Source organism: Balaenoptera ricei, chromosome 13 (assembly GCF_028023285.1).
Source record: "Balaenoptera ricei isolate mBalRic1 chromosome 13, mBalRic1.hap2, whole genome shotgun sequence".
NCBI lineage: Eukaryota > Metazoa > Chordata > Mammalia > Artiodactyla > Balaenopteridae > Balaenoptera > Balaenoptera ricei.
Window position 1 is genome coordinate 56,906,814 of NC_082651.1, and position 25,893 is coordinate 56,932,706.

Genomic DNA, 25,893 nt, shown 5'->3' on the forward strand with positions numbered 1-25,893 from the left:
AAACATAGGTAATGTTTGGCTCTATCGGGAAAGTTTTTAAAATAAGCTCAATCACCACTGATGTCACAAATGAGTATTCATTACTTAAAAAAAAAAACAAAACTCTAAAAACTTTGCTCTAATTTCTGTTCCTCCAGCCGTTCTAATCTTCTAAGTTTATGCAAGGTATCTCAGAGTCTTACTCATAATTCTCTGATATGGAGTAACTGTAGGAAGAGGTACAAGATTTTTTTTTTCATGAATTAAAAGGCATTCAGATACCTACAAATACTTATGCGAAGGAGGGCAATTTACAAGAGAGTTAGAGAAGATAGGTCAAAGATAGGCATCAGAGGCTTTCAATTACTGCCCTGGAGCGCAGGGGCCTCTGATTTATATTACTACTAAAGTAGGAAGGCTGGGGCAAATAACAACCTAATTCAGAAAATCTCCGACTGAAATCTGTGAAATGGGGGCTAATGCCCCCTACTGAAGACTGCTCTTAATATTTAAGTAATATTTTTACAATCTTCCCCAAGATGAAAGTGATACACAAATTTTAAGCATTACAAATAATCCCCCTGAAAATCTAGCAATATTTCTTCTTTATTATCCCCTGATGCCAAACTACAGCTGTCTCAACAAGAAGGAAAGAGCACCAAACCTAATCACCCCCATAAAGGATCAACCCTCTCCCAGCAAGGGCCGGCCTACTTGACTTGGATGTTCTATACTGAGCTCCCCCCGCCCCCTCCAAGCAACACAGGGCTCCCAATCCCATCTCCATCGCTCCCTCCCTCCAATCTTGGTTATTTGCAGGGGAAAAAAATAAATAAATTTCTCAACCTCCACTCCAAGAAAAGTTTTAAAATGTTTTTATGGAACTTTTCCCCTAAATCATTCTCTCAATGAATGTTTAGGGTTCCGATTATTTTAATGTGCACTGAGTACAAACTCAAAACAGGAAAATGCAGCCAGAGAAGATGCAAATGCAAAGAACATATTAGGGATTTTTTTTAATTAAAAAGGAGGCTTTTCCAATGCTTTTCCCACTCCCCAGAAGAAGGCCTGGAATCACAAATGCCCTCGAAACACCACAGCAAACAAAGCCACAGGTCGGCACTATCTTTAGGCCATCAGACAGGCGTCCTTTGAATGTTCTTGCTTTTCCACCTTGACTTCTGATCTTCCGACCGTGTATTAATGTAGCATTTCTTAATATGGAAGGCCTCCTTGCAGGAGGAGAGAGGAGACCTCTCTTCAGAAGATTTATCTTCCTAGTGCAAGGTTATAATTAGCACCTCCCACGCATGCCTACCTTGTGCAGACGCTGAGCTAGGCAGCTTCCACATTAAAGTTCTCGCAACAATCCCACAGGGAGGATATTATGATTCTCATCCTATAGAAGTAACTTTGCCCACTACCTTACAGCTAGTAAGTAGCAGAGCAGGGATTTAACCTCAGACCCCAGGCCTTGAAAGCCACTCTTCCTTTCTCAGCATCAGCCCTGCGACGGATGGTCCTGGATGCCTGAATCCAAGCCTAGGAATAGCCAGGTGCTCAGGTCCTAGGAGGACCCGCACATGGGCATGCGGAGAGGCAGATGAGAGAGCTCGGGGCCCATGTGTTTTCCAAAGGCTGGGGAGAATATGGGCAAATGCAAGCTAAGGAAAACGTGGTATAATCCTGAAAACTAGAGGCCACGTGATAGAGCAAAAACAAAATACTGAACAGTGGCCTGCCTTGCATATTTGTGACCAAAATACCCCATACAGCTCTCAAGATACCCCAAGCATCTGGAACCCAGAAGAAAAAACTTACCATGAGGTTTCATATAACCAAAACCAAACTCATGCTCCTCCCACCTTCCTTTCCCATCCCCTCCACAGCCCACTGGGGAGCAAGTCCTAGGGATTCTGATTAACAGTTTAAGTCCTTGCTCTCTCAAACCCTTGGCGACCGCCCCAGTTTCAGGGCCTCCTACTCATCTCCTCCAGACAAACAGGACAGTCTCCCCAAACGGCTTCCCTCTATCTAGCTTTTCTCCTAGGCCTTTCTCCATGGTGTCCCCAGAGGGCTCCTGCTGAGACCCAAGTGCCATCCTACCAATGGTTCTCAGGCTCAGGACCCCTGGGGGTAGAAATCCAGGTGAGGCCACTCTGTTTCATCCAGAGTGGCTCCAAGTTTGCCATTTTACATATTGAGGTAGCAAATACAATTCTACTTAAAAATAACAATTCTCCCAAACTCAGTGTTGAAACCCACAGGCTAAATTTAAGGATAAAGACAACTCCTTGGCGTGGCATTCGAGGCCCTCCTCGTGCACTTCTAGGGTTCTCCCTCTAGCTCCTTCTGCACTTCTGCGTGGCTCCCCAAGACAGCCGGGCACGGTCGTGCCATTCTGGGCACCACCTGTTCAGCCTGTAGCTCCCTTCCATCTACTGACATTGCCTCTCCTCTGCAAGAACTGAAAATCTTTTCTGCTGGCCACAAGCTTGTTTTCACTTCATAACCCATCTCTATACAGTTGACCCTTGAACAACGTGGGTTTGTTTTGAACTGTGCAGGTCCACTTCTATGTGCATTTTTTTCAACAGTAGATACTACACTACAGTGTTACATGATCCACGGTTGGTTGAATCCAGCAGATGCAAAACCACACATACAGAGGAACCATGATACAGAGGGCTAACTGTAAAGTTACACAGTACTCGGATTTCTCACTGACACAGAGGGTCTGCATCACTAACCCCCACATTGTTCAAGGGTCAACTGCATTTCTGATGTTAATCACACTGCCTGGTACATAGTAGGTGCTCAATAAGGATTTCATTTATTCATTCATTCACTAATAAATGAATGAAACAAAAACATCAAATAATCACTCTAATAACCATGATTCATAAAGCTTAAAAACAGAGAGACCACTTAGATGTTCTTTCAAATGGACCTGTTATCACAGGGTTTTCCAACACTGTTGGTTATAAACTCTAATTAGCGGATCGATACTAGCATTTAAAAAAAATAGAATGAAAAATATCACAGCATCTCATGAAATACACGTAAACACTACTTTGTGAAATTGAAATGTGGGTGCACACACACACACACACACACACATACCCACAGACAGTTCCTTACGATGGTTCAACTCGATTTTGCAAAAGCAGTACACGTTCAGTAGAAACCATACTTTGAATTGTGAATTTTGATCTTTTCCTGGGCTAGCAATATGCTGTATGATACTGTCTCGTGATGCTGGGCAGCAGCTCTAGTCAACCAGGCGGTCACAGGGGTAAATGACCAATACACTTAGAACCATTCTCACTTTCACTTTTAGTACAGCACAAACAATACATTACATGAGATAGACAACACTTTATTATAAAATAGGCTTTGTTAGATTCAGGCTAATGTAAGTGTTCTGAGCACGTTTAAGGTAGGCAAGGCTAAGCTATGGTGTTGAGTAGGTTAGGTGTATTAAATGCATTTTTTTGGACTTATGACGTTTTCAACTTGCTGATGGGTTTATCAGGACATAACCTTATCGTAAGTCAATGAAGATCTGGACGTAAGTTTATGTGTGTACTAGATTGCCGTGTAAACTGTATTTCTTACTGATATTTTGCTCAAATTTTTTTCCTTCAAAATCTTAAGTCAGTTATAGATTAGATCAATGTGATTACTCTAAAGTCCTCCATTCAGTTTAAAAAACATAGAAACTTCATCGTTCATGATAAAATTCAGTTCAGATAATAACGGTGTTGGGTGTGTCAATTAAAATGGCTCCCTGAATGTGAGGGAGTTAAAAAAAAAAAAAAAAAAAAAAACCTACATGTGGGCACACCTGAAGATTACAGCTGATTAAATGCACAAAGAAAGCACAAGCACACCTGTTAATTCAGTGTCAGGGGTTTTGGGTTTCAAATTAGTATCAAGTGCCTTCTCCAGCCTTGCCTCCTCTCCATCCCATAATTCTCAAGGCAGTCTTAAATACCTCTCCATTATTTACAAGCATCCCTACTAATACTGGCCTTCCCTCAAATGCTTGGAGACAGCTCCACGGATGGTGCGTTTAGGGGCTCAGGGCAAAAGCAAGAGGTTCACACTGATCCTCTGCAGGACGACCAGTTCCAGGTACAAAACTTTGTATTTTCACAGTAGAGACACACAAAGGGCTAAAAGATGTGGTCTGTAAACTTATTTTTCCAACATCAGTATATAACACAGCTTCAGGACTATCAATCCATGGAACTGTCAAACCCACATCCTGGCTAGAGAAAAGGTAAAAACTGACCACGGGCCCAAGCTGGATAAATGACAGGCCGCTAGCCCCAATCAGAAAGTTACTAGATTGTTTCTGTTGTTGTTAACCACAGAAGAAAAGGCTTAAATTATACATCAGTGAAAACAACCATCATGACAACAGCACTCGAGTCCACTTGGAGCCTAATCTAGGGGACAGATGAGTGGCCTTTGGCTGTTGAAGAAAAATGGAAGTATTCTAGGAACCATACATATACTACAATGATAGCAATTCCTTCTCTGTCGTGTGTGGCCACCATAATTGCCAAATTCCCTATGTCCTTAAAGTCACAATACAGTATTCCAGGAGGAAAACTGTGGCCAGCATTTACAAATTTGTGATGAACCCTTAAATTATCAAACTCCAACTGCCGGCACCCACTTGAGGCTAATGACGACACAGGAGAACACAAGCAAACTGCAGGCCCACCCAGGAGTGAGGGCCTCTTTAAAGATGTCCCCCCATTGAGCACCTCTAGTATCCCAGAAACATGGAAGGCAAAGAGACAATGAGAGAAGAGGTCCAGAAACACTGCAGTGACATGAAAGAGGAGAAGACAAATCAAGAAATCTTTAGCTTTAGCTCTTCTGGCCAAAAAGCATAAAACCCTAGGGGCAGACATGTGCAGCACAAAAGGAGGCAGGTGCCACCCTGACAGCATCATGGAAGGATGTCTGATCCACTGTAGAATGGTTTGTACCAGCTTCCAAACAATGCCCCAAACTTCCAAAAGCCTGTCTTCAGGGGACAATGCAGTAAGGAGATCGGCTCCTGCAAGAACGAAAATCTAAGACAGTCCTCTTTGGTGGGGAAAAGACTAAACTCCAGATTCTAACAATCAGCTGGTCCTGCTACTGTTTATAATAATTTACATGGAAAATATCCCAAAAGATATACATCAAACTTTTAAAAGGAATTATCTTTAGGGATGGAGACAGGTTTGGGGAAGGGGAAACATTCACTGTCTACTTCCGTAGTGTTTGGACTTTCTTTCTTTTTTTTTTTTTTTAACAATGCATGCATTGTAACATACAATATACAATGCAAGGCATTATTTTATAATATATTTTAATGTAAAATTCTTAAATACATAGAACTAATTTTTCAATGGTATTACAGAAACTAGGGAGAAATTTTCCCCAAATGAAGGGATACTTAGTAGTTCTGATCATGAATCAGTTCTTCAGTCTGACAAGTAAAAGTACATAATCGCATTCTGACTTATGTGAGGAATGCCGAAAAAAAAAAAACATTACTCATTGTCACTGTCTTTGAGGAGTTTAGCAGTCAGCCAGAGAGACAAAGTATGGATACATCCACCTTGAGCACACACACAAAATTAATAAGGCTCAGGCTGGAGCCAGTGGAGAGGGCTTGGGTTTGCTGAAGACTTATAGGGTGATCCAAACAGTAACATGCAAGGCAGGGAGGGTCCAGGGACCTGGCAAATGGCCCAGCATCTCCCTGACTTCAGTCCATCTGTTTCTTACGATGCCTACAGACACAATGATGTGGCTAATAAAGCAATTTCACATACATGTTCAAGAAATCAAAGGAGTCTGCAGAAATTTAAACCTATGTGACAAAATTTTTATCAGCCTCACCCAGTAACATGTGCCCATCACCCAATTATGTCACTACCTTAGGGTTCTGAAAATTCACAGGTTTGCAAGAAAGAGATCAAAACTTCCCTTGAAAATTACCTAATGAGACTCTAGAAGAGATAAGAATTGTGGAAAATGGACATCTCTATCAACCAGAAAATGAAGAGACCAAGATTCAGGTTTTGGGGAAGCGTCACAACACTTTTGTGCAATACTGTCGCATGCACTGACTGTTATACATACAGTCTATTTTCCCGAAACAGATTACATGTCGGTAAGGAACATGCTAATATTGTACTTACATCACTATACTGCTAAAAAATCTGGAATGACACTCTATTACTGGGCACCTGTCAGACTCTAAGAATGTGCTGGTCCTTGAGGCCCCAGAAGAAAGAATGGGATAAACTGTTTCTAAGTCACTAAATCACCAAGCAAATTCACAAATTAACTTTGGTTCTGAACAGCTTATTCTAATAAGACATATTCTAAATAACAGCTTATTCTAATAACAGCTTATTCTAATAAGACATATTCTAAAGACTGACACGCTAATGTTCATTTCTCTTTGTTTACGTTTTCAAAGATCTTAAAGGAAGCTGTAAGGTTATTGGTTGCTTTGTTTTAAGGAAGCTATTTGTCAGCGGTGAAGATCATCTTGCCATTTTAATAAAATAGTGTTCCCTCTGAATCAAGGACATCAATCTATCTGAAAACATGCCGTGAACATTTACTGTTATATACTGCCATCTGCCCAGCACCCACTCCCTTTTTCAGGAGGACCTCCCTGTGGTTCCAGGGAGAGCTACCGTGTTCTTACATCCCTCTACACCCTACACCACAGTGCACCCGTTCAGGAGTCACCCCGTGACCAAAGCCTCGTAAATTACATCCTCCTTAGCAAACAGCCCCAACGTTTCCAACTGGAACTAGAAAAATGGGGCAACTGGTGGATAGCAAAGTCCAGGGGCACATGGCAACCACATCTCCTGCTACCTGGAAGACCACCTGCAGGGGCAGAGACAGAGGCTAAAATCAAGAGATTGAGAGATGGAAAGCCTCAATTTCTGTTGTTCCGGGGCCTGTCTGCACTTTGCCTTTCCCTCAGACTGGCTGCTTAGCTCTTCCCTTGATCACACAAGATATACCAATATTTTTCCCCGAAAGTCCTAATATAAAATACCTTCCCCCACCACACCACAATTCTGCATTAGAAATGCCAACCATGGCCTCCGACTGCCAGCCAAATCCCCTCTAATCCGTGGATGAATGCAGCTAGTATGTTTTATACATATGACTTCCTGCTCTTCACCAATGTTCTGGGTAACTCTTTTAAAGGTAATCATTTGTAAATAACCAGTTGGTCATGACCTGGTATAAAAATATTATCCGGGCCAATCAGAGCCCTAACTCCATACTCAACCTCACAGAGATCTGAACCAGAGAAGGCCAGGATATTGAGTCGTTTAGCAATACGTCAAAAGAGAAAGATTGGCAGGAGGTAGAGTTGGAACCACAACATACCAAAGCCATCGGTGAGCTGAGTTATGATGAGCAGATACCAGCACTATGCAGGGGGCTCCCATCCATGAGGTACCCGCCCCACCTGAAAGATGAAGATCACCTCCAGCCCTACAGCAGCCTCAGTCACTAATGGATTTCTGGGGCTCGTGCACCTGAAACTTTGCAGTAACCTCCCAACCCCCACTCCCCCACACACTATCTTTTTTTTATTCAGACACTCAAGTGAATCCCTGTTCCTGAAAACCAGAAAGAACTAACCCCAAATAATTGTGAATGCAGAATTCTTTCCAGAGAAGCCAATCAGCAAACACACACCACCTTGTTACCTTCTTACCCAGAACCCTCCCACTGGGTTACTATTTATGTGATCGTGTCAAAACTACCGACGAATACGCAGTTTAATAATCAAAGCCATCTTCTATAATCAACTTGATGTCAAACATCAAAACATAATTTAAGAAACTATTTAACATCTACCCAGCATTAATTTTCTCTACAAATTAGAAAATTAAATTGAATGGTACTGCCGCAGATGGTGGTTAAATAAAAACCTTAGCTATCCGAATTGCCATTGTTAATATAAAACCTACTTCATGACATTTTTAGCTTGCTCTCACTGTGGGACATGTTTTTAAAGTAGACAGGACTTTATAAATGCCCTGTATGTAAATGATGTATTTTCTTTTTACTTTCTTACATTTTCTTTTTTACCTGCTCACAGGTCCACTTGGATAGAAAACTGGCAAAAGAGTTAAACGGTATAAGTGAATTTAACAGATGGAACAAAGATGACCGTGTGAGATCACCAAACACCCACCAGGAGGCTTATCTGATGACCACATCCAGGTAAATGAAGAAGTACTTAACTCTACAGTACTTTCAGATGCCTACGAGGTATTTGCCATCTACTCCCAGGCAACTGCCAACTAAAATCACAGTATTATGCTGTCAGTAACTTTCATAGAATTTTTTCTGTTCTTCCTCACTAATCTACCACTATTACTTACATAAGAGAACAGAGGGAGAAATGAGAGAGGTACTGGTAACATGCTATACAACGCGGATGAACCTTGAAAATGTTTTGCTAAGTAAAAGAAACCAGTCACAAACGGCCACATGTTGTATGATTCCATTTAGATAAAATGTCCAGAAAAGACAAATCCATAGTCAGTAACTAGATTAGTGGCTGCCTGGAGCTGGGGAGGAGTGAAAATGGGAAGCGACTGCTAATGTGTATGCGACTTCTTTGGGGGGGTGATAAAAATGTTCTGGGATTAGTGGTGATAGTCGCACAACTCTGTGAGTATATTAAAAATCACTGAATTGTACACTTCTTAGGGGAAAATTTTATGGTATGTAAATAATATAAATAAAGCTGATATTTAAAATACAGACAGATGGCGGTGGGTGGAGGGTGCACATATGCAGAGAGAGCCAGGAAAAGTAGAAGAGAGGAGAAAAATCATGAATTTTTCCTCTTTTGCTTACCTAGGCAGTCTCCAACAAAAGACAGGTCACATTCCCTAAGTTCAATCACAAATCAAGCACAAAATAGATGGGATTCTCCCCTAGAAATGGTGATTGGAGTTCCTCAAAAGTAAGGGACTGACTTAGGGAAAATATTCTGGTGGGGTGAGAAGTTAAGACAAAGGCTAAGGTGCAGTAAGAGATGAGTAAGGGGATGAGGATTGAGAAGTTCTCTGACCTAAGGAATGAAACTTGAAAGAGACTGAAGGGCAGGAATGGGGGCTGGGTTAGGAAGAGGAATGGTGTGTGGTTAAGAGGTTTGATGAAGGAGAGGAATAGTAGGCTGTTTCTCCCAGCCAGGATCATTCATCTCAGCTGCTATGGAGTTTCAGCCATTGCTGAGATGAGAAGAAAATCTGAAGAATATAAGGCACAGGAGCGGAAATCCAAGCTGATTTCAAAAGTCAGGAGGGTGTCATCTACAGCAGTAAGGAGAAAGAGAGGGGAGGGAAATCTGAGGAACCTCTACCCAAAAAAGAAAGAAAAGATTCCTGCAGTCCTACAGTCAGGAAACTACTGAAGCCTTATGTATACAGAAAATAAATTGAGGGTATAATCCAGGACTACTTCTAATGACCTAAACAAACCTTCTCTTCACTAGCCTGCATGAACCTCTTTGATATGAAATGATCTTTCAGATTCAGATTTCACAAGTAATGGGTGGTGTATTTAGTGGCACTAGGGACCATGCAGCTCTCACAAATAATCCCAAATAATGCATAATTTAGGCAAACAGCCTCAAGAGTAGATGGGGAAAAAGATGGGGTAGCTATTAAATCTGTTAATCCTAACTATAAAAATCCACTCCATCATGCAAGAAGCCTTTCCCTTGGGGCATAAAAGTGTTCCATCTGAACAGGGTGATGAGCATGCAAACAAGAAAAGCTCTAGCTTAATTTTCAAGGAACGAATCCAAGCTCAAGGTGGTGTAATATCTTGAGAAGCCAAAAGCACTTTCTGTTTTAGCGAAAGGCCTCTTCTGTTTTGCTGCAGTGGAAACGGAAGCAGCCACGCCAAGGTTCAGGCTCCACTCTCTCTCTCTCCAAGTTCCAATGTTCTTTACATTACTTGACCCATCCTCTTAAAATGCCTTTTTTTTTTCCCTCTTGCGATCAATCCTTCCCTCTAAATTACTAGAGCACTAATTGCCTGCACTACTTTCTTGGCACTTGCATACAAGTTTAGTTCACGTTTCATGTAAATAGGTTTTATCTTCCTAATTAGATCATTCCAGACCATGTTTTATAGATCTCTTTGCATATTCAATAGCAAGCTGGCACCATACTTCCACTAGAAGGAAGTAAAATATTTTACATATATTTGTTTGTTTGTGTATTCAGTCTTGGCAGGGGGGAATGACTGTGAATTAACAGTCGTATTCAGGGAAGTTTCTAAGTAAAACTACCGTAGCACAGGGGATCTTAAAAAATATGAAGCTAATATCTAAACCACCTAATTAAAAATTCATGATTATAGGCAGAAAAGACAATAAGACATCTCTCAAAAAAGGTAAACTAAAAAATCTTTTACAGTTTTAAAATAAGTTTCCACCATATATGCACAGGTCTATCTATTTGGGGATTAAGTAAATAATTTAAGCATATAACCTTAATGACAGCTTGAAATTTGCAGTCAACTGGCAGAAAGTAGATGGCAAGTTCTGCTTTGATTCTCAGTGTATGGAGTCCAAGTCTTTTCCTCCTGAGAAAACCCTGTGCCTGAATTTTTTTATCTATAACTTTTGAAAAGTCCCCACTAATTTTAATTAGCACCAGAGAGCAAATTTAGGCCCCCAAGAAATGTTCTGCCCTCCTGGAGACTTCAAATTAAAAGGCCCAAACAACTCTAGGGGCTGGGGTTAGGCGGGGGAAACTCCATCACCTCCTGCAGGAAGATGCCCCAGACAGGGGCTATAATGAGGGAAGGGATTACAGCAAGAATGTGTTCCTCTTGCCACGAGACAGCTCTCTACTCAGTTCAGGCAGAACATTAAGCCTTCTTAGGTGCTGAGATATCAAAACATAACTGTGACCTACTTACTGGGGGGGAAAGGGCAGACTAATATTTTAAAGGAGAGATGAAAAGTTGATTTTCACTTTGGTGAGAATACTCAAGGATAATAAGATTTGAATATTAAGTGAGAACACTTCAGACCATGTCACAGGAAAGTGTTTCTCAAAGAGTACTGTATGCATTAAAAATGCAGATTCCTGTGCTCCCTCCCACTGAAGTGAATCTCAATTTTTTGGAGGGAGCGTGGACACCCTGGAATATGCATGTTTAAACAAGTCTATTTGCTATTGAGTCTTCTGCCTCCAAAACAGTGCTCGAGCTCAAGAACAACGCCAAAGTTTTCAGCTGAAACAGCAGAGTGTGGATGTTGTGGAGGATCTTTGTTGCTACTTTGCATCCATTTAATAAAAGTTTAGAAGTGGAAGGCACACATATAAAGAGTGATTATTTTAAAAATAATGATTCAGTTGATGGGTTATTCCTCATCAGAATTTAAATTCACATTTAGCCAAGTGGCCAACTACTCATGGCTTCACAACTATACTCGAGACCAAATTCGTGATAGGGATTTTAAAGCCCACATTTGTTCAGCAGGATCTATAAAGTTTTCACCAATAAAACATCTACGTGAAGGCACTAGAGATGCACTGTCCAAACCGGCAGCCACTGGCCATGTGGGACTAAAAATGACCATGTGAGACATGGAAAATAAAATATATACTGGATTTCAAAGACTTAGTAAAAAAAATGTACAGTATCTCATTTATAACAAGTTTTTTACACTGATTACATGTTGATACAATATTTTTGGATTGTCTGATTAAGTGAAATATCTTACTTAGAACATTTAAAGTCACATGTGGCTAGTATTATATTTCTTTCAGACAGCACTGATCTGGACATTTAAAGTACATCACTGCTTTAGCTGATTAAATGCTCCACCAAAATTCTTGGTCACTCAAATAAATACTTATGTTTAAAGGAAATCTGGCTTACACATACAGCCACTAATAAGTGTTATTTACTCTATCCATGTAATGTAAAAGATACAATTAGGTGCTTTCACCTCATTTTCCTATGTTTCTCAGCTGTCCTTAATTCCCCATAACCACATAAACTCAAGGTCAATTTCTTTTCCCATGTCCATACCTTAGCAGAAAGGCTCTCCTGCAAAATTTTATCTCATAAATGCTAGTAAGTGACAACTCCCAAAGTAATCTTGTTTCTAATTTGTCATTTTTTTAAATGTTCATTCATACACAGGCTTTCTCCTACTACTTCTCTATGCCATTATTTTGGGAGAAAAATTAATCAAAACTTTTGAATGTGATATTAGATGTTAAGATGTTTTCATGTTGTTTTTTTTTCCTAATTACAAAATTGTTCACGTTTATTTCAGGAAAAAGTTCAAATACAAATAAGAAAAAAGTTACTCAGAAAGAAACACGGAATATTTTGGTACATAGCCTCCTAATTTTTTAAATTCACTATTTATGAGTGTTGATATAAAGATATTAATTTTAATTACTTTATCAATATTTTCAAGCTAAATGTTGCACTTTTAAAAAGACTACTTTTCCTACTTCCCCTATATTTTGTGTTGATTACACAAAATATAACCTAAACCATAAACACCCATCACTTGTAGAAAGAAAATGTTTAGCTTTTACCTTTCTTTAAAAGATTAAAGGGTTTCTTTAATATGTAAGTTTCAGGTTTACAGCAATAGAATTCCTCATCTGTATACACTATGAAGTGATGACCAGCACAATTCTAGTTACCATCCATTCACCATACAGTCGACCCCCTTTCACCCATACCCACCCCGCTTTCCCTGTGGTAACCACTAATACGATCTCTGTATCTGTGAGTTTGTTTTTGGTTTGTTTGTTCATTTGTTTTGTTTCTAGATGAAATGGCCTCAGACACCCAAGGAAGTAGACCAGATGACCATCGATACTCTACACCAGTCTCAAAATGGGATTCCCCAGACCAGCCACATCAGCATCACCTGGGAACCTGTCAGAAACGTAAATTATCAAGTACCATCTTGGACTTACTGAATCAGAAACTCTGGCGGTGGGCCCACAATCTGTGCTGTGATTCTGAAGACCACTCAAATTCTAGAACCACAGTTCTAGACGGTGCTGGTCTGATCTGTTACTCCCACTATCAGCTTATAAGGCTTCTTAGAGAGCTCAGAGACTTTTCTGTCCCACAGAACTGGGAAGTCAGATAATAAGCAAGATAATTTCTTCCATGAACAGGTGGTTTTCCTGGTATCTTCTGGATTCACTAAAAGCAATTCTTTTTTTGTTTTTCTTTTCTTTTTTTTTCCACATTATTTATCCTGGAGGCAGCATGTTTTCTTTTCGGTAACTTCTCGTGGTTACTCATGGCTTCTTCAAGCCACAGGATGCATTTCTGAGCCTTCTAAAGATCTTTTTAACATGTTTGCATTACCCATCATCAATTCTCTACACCAGTGAGCTTTGAATCATTTTGCATTTTACTGAATATAAAAAAAATAGTAGAGTATACACTTTGGAGCCAGTCTGCCTTCAGTCACTTATCAGCGGTGTGACCTTGGGCAAGCTACTTAATAATCTCTTTGTGCCTCAGTTTCCTCATCTATACATTGTAGATAACAATCTCTCTCATAGTTGTTATGGGATTAACTGTTAATATATGCAATGCATTTAAAACAGTGCCTGACACACTGTAAGTATGCTTACTATTATTAGCACTTGTTCAAGGACCTGGATAACACAGAGGGAAAGACATCTTAGGAAGTGTAAGGACAACTGATTAATCCTAAGGACAGCTGGGGATCTCCTCTGGAACTACAGAAAAGAACAAAGCAAGGAACTACTCTGCAGTTTGCGAGTAAAATTCTTAAAAGGGCGATACTACAGTTGACCCTTGAACAACACAGGGGTGAGTTTGAACACAGTTCAAACCCCCGTTGTTCAAGGGTCAACCGTACCTGGTAGTCTGGAACCAGAAAGTAAATGACTCATGATCAAAGATAACCGGCCACTAATATCATACTGGTCTAATGGCTCAAATGAAACCTCAAGAAAAATGAGGTAAGACATTAAAGTACAAATCGATCCACGAGCACAAGACAAGATCATGGTTTCCATAAGGTTCCATGTTAATGAATAAGCTAGAAAATAACACTCTAATTCTAGAGTGACTATCTGGTTAATCATTTATGCCCTCAAATCAGGCAAGCTCAAGAAAGACCTACAAATCACCACCACTCAAAAAACAAATTATCCTAAGGCAGCTGAACAATTTTTCCATAGCACTTAGTTGCCTGCATTCTCAACATCCATTTCCCTCTTCCTCCTTCCTGTTATATTCTAAATTTTCTAGCCAAGCTGTTTGGGTGGGACTGACCCCTCACCACTCCCAACCCCACAATTCCCTGCACCCCAAGATGCATTCTGATTAGCTGATGTCAATCAGCAATATCCTCTTCTGACTCCAGTGGAGAGAGGTTCTGAGAGAGACACGTGACCCAAGCACAGTCAATCAAGCCAGTGAGACTGATCCCACGGCCATAGTGGAAGTACAGTACTGGGCAAGCAGAGGTGCTCTTTTCTACTGGATGTCCTTACAGATTTGGGACCCAGGGCAGCCAACTTGGGACTCCAGGGACCCAAGAGCCTACCTGAGAATGGAGTCCACACCAGCAAGGAAAGCCAAAAAGTGGAAAGAAACTGGATCCTGGTCATACCATCTAAGCCCAGGAGCAAGTATGGCTTAAATGTTGAATTTGTCTACTACTCTCTGTCATGTCTCTTTGTCATTTAAACCACTTTGGGTTAGGTTTCCTTTTACTTAGAATCAAGAGAACTCCAAATGATACATGCCTCATAAACAGATTACACTGTAAAGGTAACAAAAAAGTCAGCTATCTTCACAATTAACAGGGAAACTTACTTGTTTAAGTCGTGACTTTTGTTTACCTGTCATAATTAAAGATATTAGGAAAAAATACATAAACCCACTTTTCTCACTTGGAAATCATTTTATTTGGAGTCTCAAAGTACAGGGGCAAGCTTTTGAATAAGCTCCACATTGGCCCCTTGGTTTACACATACTCGATACTGCTGAGCTTTCATTGTGACTGAACCCCTTCCTGATTTTTCAGGGCAATTCCAAGATAAAACACTCCCACCCCATCTAGGGCCCTGGTAAAAGTGTGCCCTAAGTATTCAACAGCAACAAGGGAGTGAGAAATCATGAAGTAAGGGATGTGTGCCTGTTAACTTTATCAATGGCAGACTTACCTGTTATAGCATTAAATGTGCCCTCATCAGATTAAGCTATTGCTTTTCAGATCCAAAACCTTTGCACGTGATACTAACTAACCTCGGTCACTCAAAGCAAGTACTGTAACAGGTCAAGTTAATTTATATATCACAGGCCCTAAGTAAACAGGTTAATTTGTATACAGTTGACCCTTGAACAACAAGCGTTTGAACTGTGCAGGTACACTTACACTTACATTTACACATTTATTTTCAATAAATATATAGATGTACAGTAAATGTATTTTCCCTTCCTTATGATTTTCTTAATAATGTTTTCTTTTCTCCAGCTTACTTTACAGTAAGGATACAGTATATCATACATATAACTTACAAATTATGTGTTAATCGACTGTTTATGTTACGGATAAGGCTTCAGGTCAACAGTGGGCTATCAGTAGCTAAGGTCTGGGGGAGTCAAATACATGGATTTTCAACCATGCAGCAGGTTGGTGCCCCTAACCCCCATGCTGTTCCAGGGTCAAACTGTATTTTCGTGTCTAAGGTATTGTATACTTCAATATATTGAAATGTAAGATGTGTTAAAAATAAAAGATTTCTGACAAGCCTAGGGCATCTCTTTCTGAACGGCTATAAAAACCACCTGGTGCTCTGAATCATTTTGGCTGTGGGACTGACAGTTCCCCAAATAGGAAACTGGCCACCTTATGGAAACAGTCAGCTTGCTCTGGTGGGACGTGTTCAAGCAGAGGTGAGCTGATCTTGAGAGGGGGACAGGGTGGGTGATTTCAAAGGGACCTGTAAGGCATCCCAGGCCCCTGTGACGGGACATGAGGGCCCCCTACCTGCCAGAGCCTTGATGCGGGACCGCTCGAAGAGCCGCGCGGAGCTGTTCTCGTTGTCCCAGTCGTCCACGTCCCAGCGGTTGTTGACGTCGCTGTACTGCTGCTGGATCTCAATGTTGTCATAGTCTGTGGCTACTGTGGTCGTCATCTTGGACCGCCTCAGCTGCTCCTCCACATCAGCTCCTTCTTAGAGGTCTGTGAGAAACAGAAGGAAAACCCTCGTCAGAAGTCTAAGCTGTCGATCCCCACAAAACCTACTGGGGAAAGGTGAGCAGAAGATAACACAACTCCTGCGTGCTGAGAGCAGGTCTCTGGAGTCAATCGAAGCTGGCTGGGAACTTCAGCACTGCCCCGTAACATGTGTGTGACCTTGGCCAAGGCACAACATCTCTGAGCCTCCGCTTCCGCAGACATTAAGGAGGGAAGATACTCTACAGGTTGTTGAGAAGACTGAATGAGATGACGGATACCCAACAGAGGGTGGGTTTCTTCCTCCTTTCTGAAGTTTAAACTTTGCAATTTTAAAGTTTTTATTAGAGCTGGATGAATACCTACCTTGGGGTTCTGCATGAACTAATCTGTTTCTATTGTGTGTCACCGTAAACTATAATCTTTTAGCTTCTCCTAGAAATTCATATAATGTGATGTAAGAGAACTAACAGATCATTTTATCTAAGCATTATCATTTACATATTAGAAAACTGATGCCTCAGATTAAATGACATAGTAAATATACAGCAGCAAGGACAGTACTAGTGTTTAACAGATACCAAAAAATGACTGAATAATGACTGAAATTATGTATATGACTGTGTTACTACAAATTCTACTACCCACCCCAATACCCACGTCTCAGGGACCCACCCAGGGCCACAGCGTTTTACAGGGATAAATGGGAAACAAGAACTTCAGCCTCAACGTTTGGCCCACTGCCATCTGTATCACAGTGCCCTCAGAGAATTAAGAGAGATACATTTAGCTTTAAATATATAGCTTCTCCCCTCAATACAGTTATTATTCATTCACGGAACCAAAATGTTCCAGGGACCTAGTACATGCTCAGCACTGTTCCAGATGCTGGGTTAACAGTAAACAAGATAAGGACCTGGCTCTAGTGAAGCTTACATCCTACTAGGAAGAGCTGGACAAAAAAAAAGCACACAAGAAACGACAAGATAGTTGAAAGAAAATAAAATGAAACTGGAGTGATGTGACACAGAGTGAGTCATCAATCATACTGTGTTATAAACTTCAAAGCTGCTAAGAGACTAGACTTAATCATCCTCACTACAAAAAAGAAATGATAATTATGTGAAGCGACAGAGGTGTTAGCTAATGCTACAGTGGTAATCATACTGCAATATATAAACATATCAAATCAACATATCTTACACCTTAAAACTTACAAAGTATTATGTGTCTGTTATATCTTAATTTAAAAACAAAAGAGAGAAAAGGAAGGAATGGCTAGTTTAGAGCTGGTGGTCAGGGAAGGCCTCAGTCGGTATTTAAACTGAGCTCTCAATGGTCTTGTCACACCCAGATCGAGAGGAATAACATTCTAGGCAAAGGAAACTACTCATGTAAAGGCCCTAAGGTGAGAACAGCAGGGCTTGTTGGAGGAATGAAGAGCTCAGTGTGGCCCAAGTCTGGTGGGCAGGGAGAGATACAAGGAGATGAGGTTGGAAAGGTTAGGTGGAGCCAGTCCACAAAGGGCTGTTAACCTAAGTGTGAGGGAAGCCACGGCAGGATTTTAACCTAATAACTGACATCACTGGATGTATGTTTTTAAAAGATCAATCCTGGTGCTGTGTGAAAAACAGATTCTAGGAGGCAAGGATATGTGCTTAATTCCTATGGGTGTGGTTAACTTCCTGCATATTTTATATACAAGCCTATCTAAGTAACTTAAAAAGAGGAGGAGGAAGAGGAGGAAGAAAGATGCACACACACACACCCCCCCCCCCACTTAGTTGTAGGAAGATATCCCAAGGGAAAAGATGTTTGTCATCTCCCCCTCCCATCCCTTCCCACAGGCCCCATCTTAAGACTCAAAAATTAATTATAAGATTTTGTACCTGGATGCTCGTTTCGTGAAAACCTCATTCAGCGTGCACCAAGAATGCACGCACAGACCAGAGTTAGCAAGCCTAATCACTGGAGCTCATGCACTAATCAAACCAGACACCACCCGGCAACCACAAATGGACCACTCGAGCTCACATGTTCCCCCACACATGGCACCAAGCAAAGGAAATAAACAACGCCACATACGCAGAAAAGAAACATTCCTCTCATTGTGCTTCAAAAGGCAGCTTTTCTCAAGTTCTAGCACAGAACCACACAAGGCACACGCAACCAGGTGTCCGTGGACAATAAATTAAGCTGAAACAAATGAACTGCACCTCAAGTAGTGTAATAATTGGGGGCAAAAGCACAGACATGCCCCCTCTTTTGTCATTAGCTGTTTTCTCACAAGATATCCAAGAATATCCCCAACACATCCTCCGTGTCCCCCTCACAACTGAACCACCATCTGTAACTCAGAGTCACCCATCTCTGCTCAAACTGAAACATCTCGGATGGGAGTAAAATCCTGGATTCCCATCAGGCAGACATTATCAAGGTCAAAAATATAAATTTATCAGTAGATCAATTTTAACACCTCCATTAGCAACGTATTGAAAAGATTTCATAAAAAGACAAAAAAATTCAGACACTTAAGCCAGTAAGTATATTCTGTAGAAGGATCTTACAGTTGGTTTTTAGCATTCAGAGTCATAACCCTCCAAAAGAATAAAAATCAATATTGTTATGTACCATTTGACCTTGGAGATGGTTAAGTTTTATGACTCTATCAAAACCAAAGACTTCTACAAAATTCAGCCTTGGAGGATGCCATCTCTAGGGGGAAAAAACGTGAGAGTGCTATTAACTCCAAAATGTTTAACCCAACCCAAGGTGAAATCTGAACACCACATACCTCTCTCCAGATTCGTCCTGGCTATTTGGTGCCACCTGCTGACCAACGAGAACAAGCTACACCGAGGCCTCCAGGGCAGCAAGCAACCTGTGCTCCAGCTCCCACCACCCCTGACTCCAGAGTAAGCCCAACTACATCCCATGAATCTCTTCCTACCACTGACTTACCCACAAATTTCTCAACAAGCAAACATTGAGTCCTTGACTTAAGTTTAAAATAAGTCATTTAGAGAATGTCAGCACATGTTTCCTAAGAATTCTTCTTTAACGCTGTTCTTTAATAACGCCATTGTTCCTCAAAACAAAGAGGTGACTGGGGAGCAAAAGTTCCTACGAGTCTGTATACAAAAGAAGTATCGACTATAAGTTACTCTTTTTATTCGATTGTTTCACTCGAGCGTCTAAAAACTTGGATATCAGGGGCATTTTTGTCTTCAACGTTCTCTGTCCTAAGGCAATATCCTCACCAAACAGAAGAGTTTTCGTAATGATAGAATTTTTTTTTTAAGTTTCAGGGATATGTCAAAGCAAAAAAGTCCCACATCCCCACCAGGGCCATAGTGAAACGGTGCTTCCAGGTATTCAACAGCAACAACGCAGGAACCTGAGGGTGAAGGAACAGTCAGAGTCAAGGCAAGAGCATGGACGAGAGCATGCCCATGGCACAGGGATCCCAGAAAGCCCAGCAAGCTACTACCATCATTATCCCCTAACCCACTTCAACAAAGGACGGTGCCAGCTGCGGGGGCAGCTTACATCGCACCTATAGGTGTCCCCAGGCGGTTATCTATAAAGGGCTAGATTTTCCCAAGGTGCTAGCTATCAGCCATGTGTCCCAAGGGCCAGTGAAGCAATCTGTACTTCGATGGCTGTGGGAAGATTAGGAGGAGAGAAGAGAGGAGGGCTGGCCATCTTGGAACTGGGCCTGGTGGTGGGGCTGCCATTAGGAATGCTTGAGAGAACTACGTAAGGGTGGCGGGAGGTAAGACAATCTCCACTCCAGAGAAGGGCTCTCACTGTCCCAGCTGGCTCGGTGCGGCCCGAATTCTGACTTGATCACCACGGCAGGAACCCATTAAATAATCCTTGAGTGAATACAAATCACTAATATCCCAGATGTGATATGAATAATACTCATGTCTTCTGTGGCCAGACATTGGGAAGATGATTAAAACTGCTTCCCTGCTCTTCTCCATCCTAACTCTGTGTGTGTGTGTGTGTGTGTGTGTGTGTGTGTGTGTGTGTGTGTGTGCACGTATAAAAATAAGGAATAAGTAAAAAAGCCAAGCCCCCTCCACAAATTACTCTTCTCTAATCCTCTGCCCTTCTCTAATTCCTATGAACTGGAATTTTCCAAAAATACAAAGACATTCCAAAAGCTTTATCATTTTCTGCTTCATTAAGAAGACAATTTTATTTCTTCAAACTGGCAGACAAAGACAGACCCAAAGAGGCAAAGAGGTTCCTCCAGCACTGGCACATGCTACCACAAGGTCATAACCATCAGGAAAAAAACCTGGAGCTTCACCACTCCCAGCTTTAGGAGTTATTATTGATAGCTCTCTTCATTGACTAAAATTCTGAAAGTCAACACCTGGCAAAGTCCAGAGGGAAAACACTTGATCTGTTTATTTTCCAAGGTACCGTATCTGTTTTCCCTGTCACATGGGTATTAGATCAACACACAGGGTTTTGTTCTTTATAGTTTATCTCCAGGCTTCCTTCCACGGCCCTCTTCCGTCTGCCTGGATGATGTTACCCACCTACCCTATGCTGACAACCACTCCCTGGACAGCTAAGGGCAGCGTCTCCTAAGGATCAACAAGTCCGTGTCTACAACTAAACTCCTAATTCCTCCCTCCAAACCTTGTTTTCCCTCTGTCACTCCCTCACTGAACAGCACCCTCATTTCTCCCACTGACCTCAGCTAGAAACCTTGCGGTCATCCTTCATTTCTCTCTCTCCTCCCATATTCAGGCCCCAAGGTTGCCTGCGCCTCCTGAAAATCTCATAAATCAGCTCAAGCAATAGTTTCTTTTTTTTTTTTTTAATTTTTTTAAATTTTATTTATTTATGGCTGCGTTGGGTCTTCGTTTCTGTGCGAGGGCTTTCTCCAGTTGCGGCAAGCGGGGGCCACTCTTCATCGCTGTGCGCGGGCCTCTCACTGTCGCGGCCTCTCTCGTGGCGGAGCACAGGCCCCAGATGCGCAGGCTCAGTTGTTGTGGCTCACGGGCCTAGTCGCTCCGCGGCATGTGGGATCTTCCCAGACCAGGGCTCGAACCCGTGTCCCCTGCATCGGCAGGCAGATTCTCAACCACTGCGCCACCAGGGAAGCCCAAGCAATAGTTTCTTATTCCAGTGCCTCACCTCTCATTTTAACCCCTAATCCGCCACCCTACATTACCGCCAGAGGGACCTTTCTAAAATGTAATTCTCATCACTTTATTCCCATGACTAAAATCTACCAATGCCCACGCCTTCAGAATAATAAATCCCCATGCCATCAGAATAATGCCCAGAACTCTTTGAAGAGAAATGAGAGCCTTCATGAAGGGCCTGCCCAGCTCTCCAGCCTGGTTTCAATATTCTTGTCTTTAACTCTTGTAGCTCCTGAAGGAAAAGTCATGTTCCGGTCTCACCTCCAAAACTACTACCTAGAACAGCTCTCTCCTATTCCAACAAATCCTAGCTGATGTATCACCTCATCCAAGGAGCCACGCCTGATGCCTCCACCACCACCACCACCACCACCACCACCACCACCACCTAGTCTGAGTTAGACGACCCACATATGTCCTCCTTCCTAGACTCCTTATATACCTCTGCCCTATCACTTATCATCATAAGACTGTTTCATAATTACAAAACTTCTATTTACTAATCATCAGTAGGACACAGGCTCTTAAGGTCATGTCCCCATCATACTGTGTTTATATTTCTCAACTCCTAGCAAGATGCCTGGAAACAGTAAGTGCTTGTGAATTATTTATGGACTGGTTGGGAGGGTGGGAGACTGGATGGAGGATGGGAAGGTGAGGCCACAGGAGCAATGACAATTCAAGCTGCCACGGGGGTACCGTCTCTATCAGTCATAGAGCCCAGAACACATACCCTTTTAAGTTACACAGATCTGCTGGGCTCTCTGCCTTCAATTTCAAGGCAGTCACATTTTTAGACTAGGCTGCTAATGAACACAAACTTATATTTAATAAGGTGCTTCTCTACATACTTATTAAAATGTATGTTTTCCTTTTTAATTTTGTTTTTACCCATGAAAATAATTTTTTTGTCCAAACTAGAGAACAAAGCAACAAACAGGGAATAAATGGAATTTTCACTGGCGCTACACACATGCACAAACACACACTTCATTAATACCCAATATTAATTAAAGGCTCAAATAAATTAAAGAAAAAGGTGACTTAACATTTGCCAACCCTTCTTGAGGAGGAAAACCATATGCCAACAATTACTTCGACAGAATTCACAAACCCAAGTGTTCTGCAGATGCTTAAAAGCCCTCCCACTTCACTCATAAAAAAAAACTTGAAAAAGCATACACTGGACTGCTGGTGTGCCACCTTAAAAAAAAGAAAAAAAAAAAAAAAAAAAAGATCCTGCTCACGGACTCTGGAGGGACCAAACTATGTCCGAGAGTTTCCAGGAAGGGACCTCTGAGAGTTCTGCCTCAATCCTCTCAACTCTTTAGTAGCCAGAAAACAAGAGGGTCACACCCCGTTTACAGTTTGCCACCAAGGCATTCTGCAGCATGTGTAAATGGCCAATAAAGAGGAGTCTCTGGGCTTCCCTGGTGGTGCAGTGGTTGAGAATCTGCCTGCCAATGCAGGGGACACGGGTTCGAGCCCTGGTCTGGGAAGATCCCACATGCCGCGGAGCGACTAGGCCCGTGAGCCACAATTGCTGAGCCTGCGCGTCTGGAGCCTGTGCTCCGCAACAAGAGAGGCCGCGATGGTGAGAGGCCCGCGCACCGCGATGAAGAGTGGCCCCCGCTTGCCGCAACTAGAGAAAGCCCTCGCACAGAAACGAAGACCCAACACAGCCATAAATAAATAAAATAAATAAAATTTAAAAAAAAAAAAAAAAAAAGAGGAGTCTCTGCAAGAAACCACATCTAGAACCACTGTGATGAATAAATCTGGCTAACCGACCGTTACTCAGGTTCACAGACCCAGTTCCATAAAAAGGCTCAAGAGTCCAACCTAAACATTCAAAGTTCTCTGCTCACAAACACCAGGACACACAGAAAAAGTCCTAGTGTGACAGCTGACAACATAAGAAAAAATCACACGCATACAAAGTCCTTTAGAAAAGTTTATCATTCACTTTTACAATTATCTAGTTTACTTGGAGCTTTACAGGAACACATCTACTGTACAAAGAGCATTATATGGCTGCATAAACCAGCCAAAATTCATAGACTCAGACCATTTTGCGAGGGAACAGTACTCAGAGACTTGTTTAAAATGAAACCTCGTTAATAAAGGTGGTCTTCAAATACTCTATAGTCATACTAACTTTTGTCTGTTTTATTTATCAGTGACAGAGTATGTTAAAATCTACCACTATGGGCTTCCCTGGTGGCGCAGTGGTTGAGAGTCTGCCTGCCAGTGCAGGGGACACGGGTTCGAGCCCTGGTCTGGGAGGATCCCACATGCCGCGGAGCAACTGGGCCCGTGAGCCACAATTACTGAGCCTGCGCGTCTGGAGCCTGTGCTCCGCAACAGGAGAGGCTGCGATAGTGAGAGGCCCGCGCACCGCGATGAAGAGTGGCCCCCACTTGCCGCAACTAGAGAAAGCCCTCGCACAGAAACGAACACCCAACTCAGCCATAAATAAATAAATAAAATTAAAAAAAAAAAAAAATCTACCACTATGATTGTGGTTTTAACAGATGTCCCTTGTAACTCCCTGGATACATGCAAAATCATAATTATTTTATCTTCTTGGTGGGTTGTTAACATGAAATAGTCTATTTCCTCCATATTCATATATTAATTCTATTTTTACTGACAGTAATATTTGCCTGTCCCTCCCCACCCCCTTTCTGTTCTTTAAACCTTCTAGAGTCATTTTGTCTTAGGTATGTCTCTTATTTTTTAATTCAATCCAAGAGTCTGTCATTTAGTGGGCAAATATAACCCATGTACATTTATTAGGATTACTGCTATATTTGAAGTTTCAACCAACTTACCTTGCTTTCTATCGTAACAAAATGTGGAAACTGGGGTGTGAAGATTTAAACAACTGGATCAAGTCATACAGCTATGAACCCAACATCTATAATATCTTTATCACCACTGAATCCAGAGCCGTAAGAACTTGTCTGATCTTTAAAATGCAGACAGTTGATGAGACTAACAACCAAAGAAAACTCTAGTACTATTAGAAATAACTTCATTTTTTTGCTGGCTTATTTTATGCCAAGCATTGTGCTTTACTCGCTTTTTGTCTTCCCCAGCAACATTTTGAGGTAGATACTATTATTGCCTACTTTACAAATGAATAAACTAAGGCTTTGCCCATGGTGGCACAGCAAGGAAATGAGGAAGCCAGGAGGGTTTGAAACAAGTGTATGACTCCATGAATGAATAAATAGCTTGTGCTTTGAGGAACAGCCCTTTAACAGCGGTCCATATCAGAAAATTGTCTAAGGGACTCAAGGTTCTTAAATAAATAATAGATTAGCCTCCTTCAAAGTCTAATTACTAGGTAGGGCAGCAACCCACCCAGCCAGGTATCCTAGCTCATGTATTCTCAGTGGGGCAATACTGGTCCCAAAGGATGAAAATTCATTTGGGCGTTGAGGCAAAAAAACTTTCTTTTATGTAAGCACAGATACAGTATATCTGTAGTATTAAAATTTCATGGGTATTAAAATTTCAAACTGTCTAAAAGACTTCTGGTGGAGGAAAAGAATAGTGGGAAGAAACAGGTTAAGAAACACTGTCCAAGCTAAAGGAAAGATGTGTACCACCTTCAGGTAAATTAAGACTTGAAGGCAGGCCTTAGAAGACAGGAACATGAAGAGTACATTTCCCTGTACTAAAGAATTGGAATTTCATACACCATGGGTCCCATTTATCATGCCTCTGATATAAAAACTCACATTAGGCTACTCCTCCCTAGGACTAACGTATGTACTTCAGGGAAGCAGTGATGATTTAGCCATCTTCTGCCTACAACACTCAAAGACTAAAGCACTCATTACAAGCCTGCTGCTACCGACTGAATGTTTGTGTCCCTCTCCCCCATAAAATTCACATGTTAATTCCTAACGCCCAATGTGACAGCATTTGGAGTTGGGACCTTCGGGAGGTGATTAGATCATGAGGGCAGAGCCCTCATGAATGGAATTATAAGAGAAACCCCAGAGTGTAACCTCACCCCTTCCATCATGTGAGGACACAGCAGGATGACGGCAGTCTATGAACCAGGAAGCAGGCCCTCACCAGACACCAAATTTGCCAGCACCTTGTTCGTGGACTTTCCAGCCTCTAGAACTATGAGAAATAAATGTTGTTTATATGCCACCCAGTCTATGACGTTTTGTAACAGCAGTTCACACAGACTAAGACACCTTCATTCCCAATATTCAGAAGTAAACTCTTTCCTACCCAGATCAAAGATGCCACTGGAAGGCCAGTTCTAATTTTATGAATAAAGCTGTAGGGACAAATTTTATTTTTTTTAACATGGGCAGGTTAAACCAGGTTCTACTACTTGGAGTAGCAAAATTACCCTAACTATAAAGAAAATTACTTATTTGAAAAGATTCACTATCAGAAAAGACACTGACCATAATTCGTTTT

General features: G+C 41.6%; 1 protein-coding gene across 3 annotated transcripts in view; it reads right to left on the reverse strand.

Annotated features, from left to right (window-relative positions):
- The window catches only part of SPTBN1 (spectrin beta, non-erythrocytic 1), a 195,785-nt gene that overhangs the window by 124,510 nt on the left and 45,382 nt on the right, over window positions 1–25,893 (reverse strand). For all 3 annotated transcript variants that reach the window (XM_059943347.1, XM_059943349.1, XM_059943348.1), the window contains one exon: window positions 16,082–16,276. In XM_059943347.1, the coding sequence (XP_059799330.1) occupies window positions 16,082–16,229 (148 nt within the window). In that variant the 5' untranslated portion in view covers window positions 16,230–16,276. The remainder of the gene's footprint in view (window positions 1–16,081; window positions 16,277–25,893) is intronic.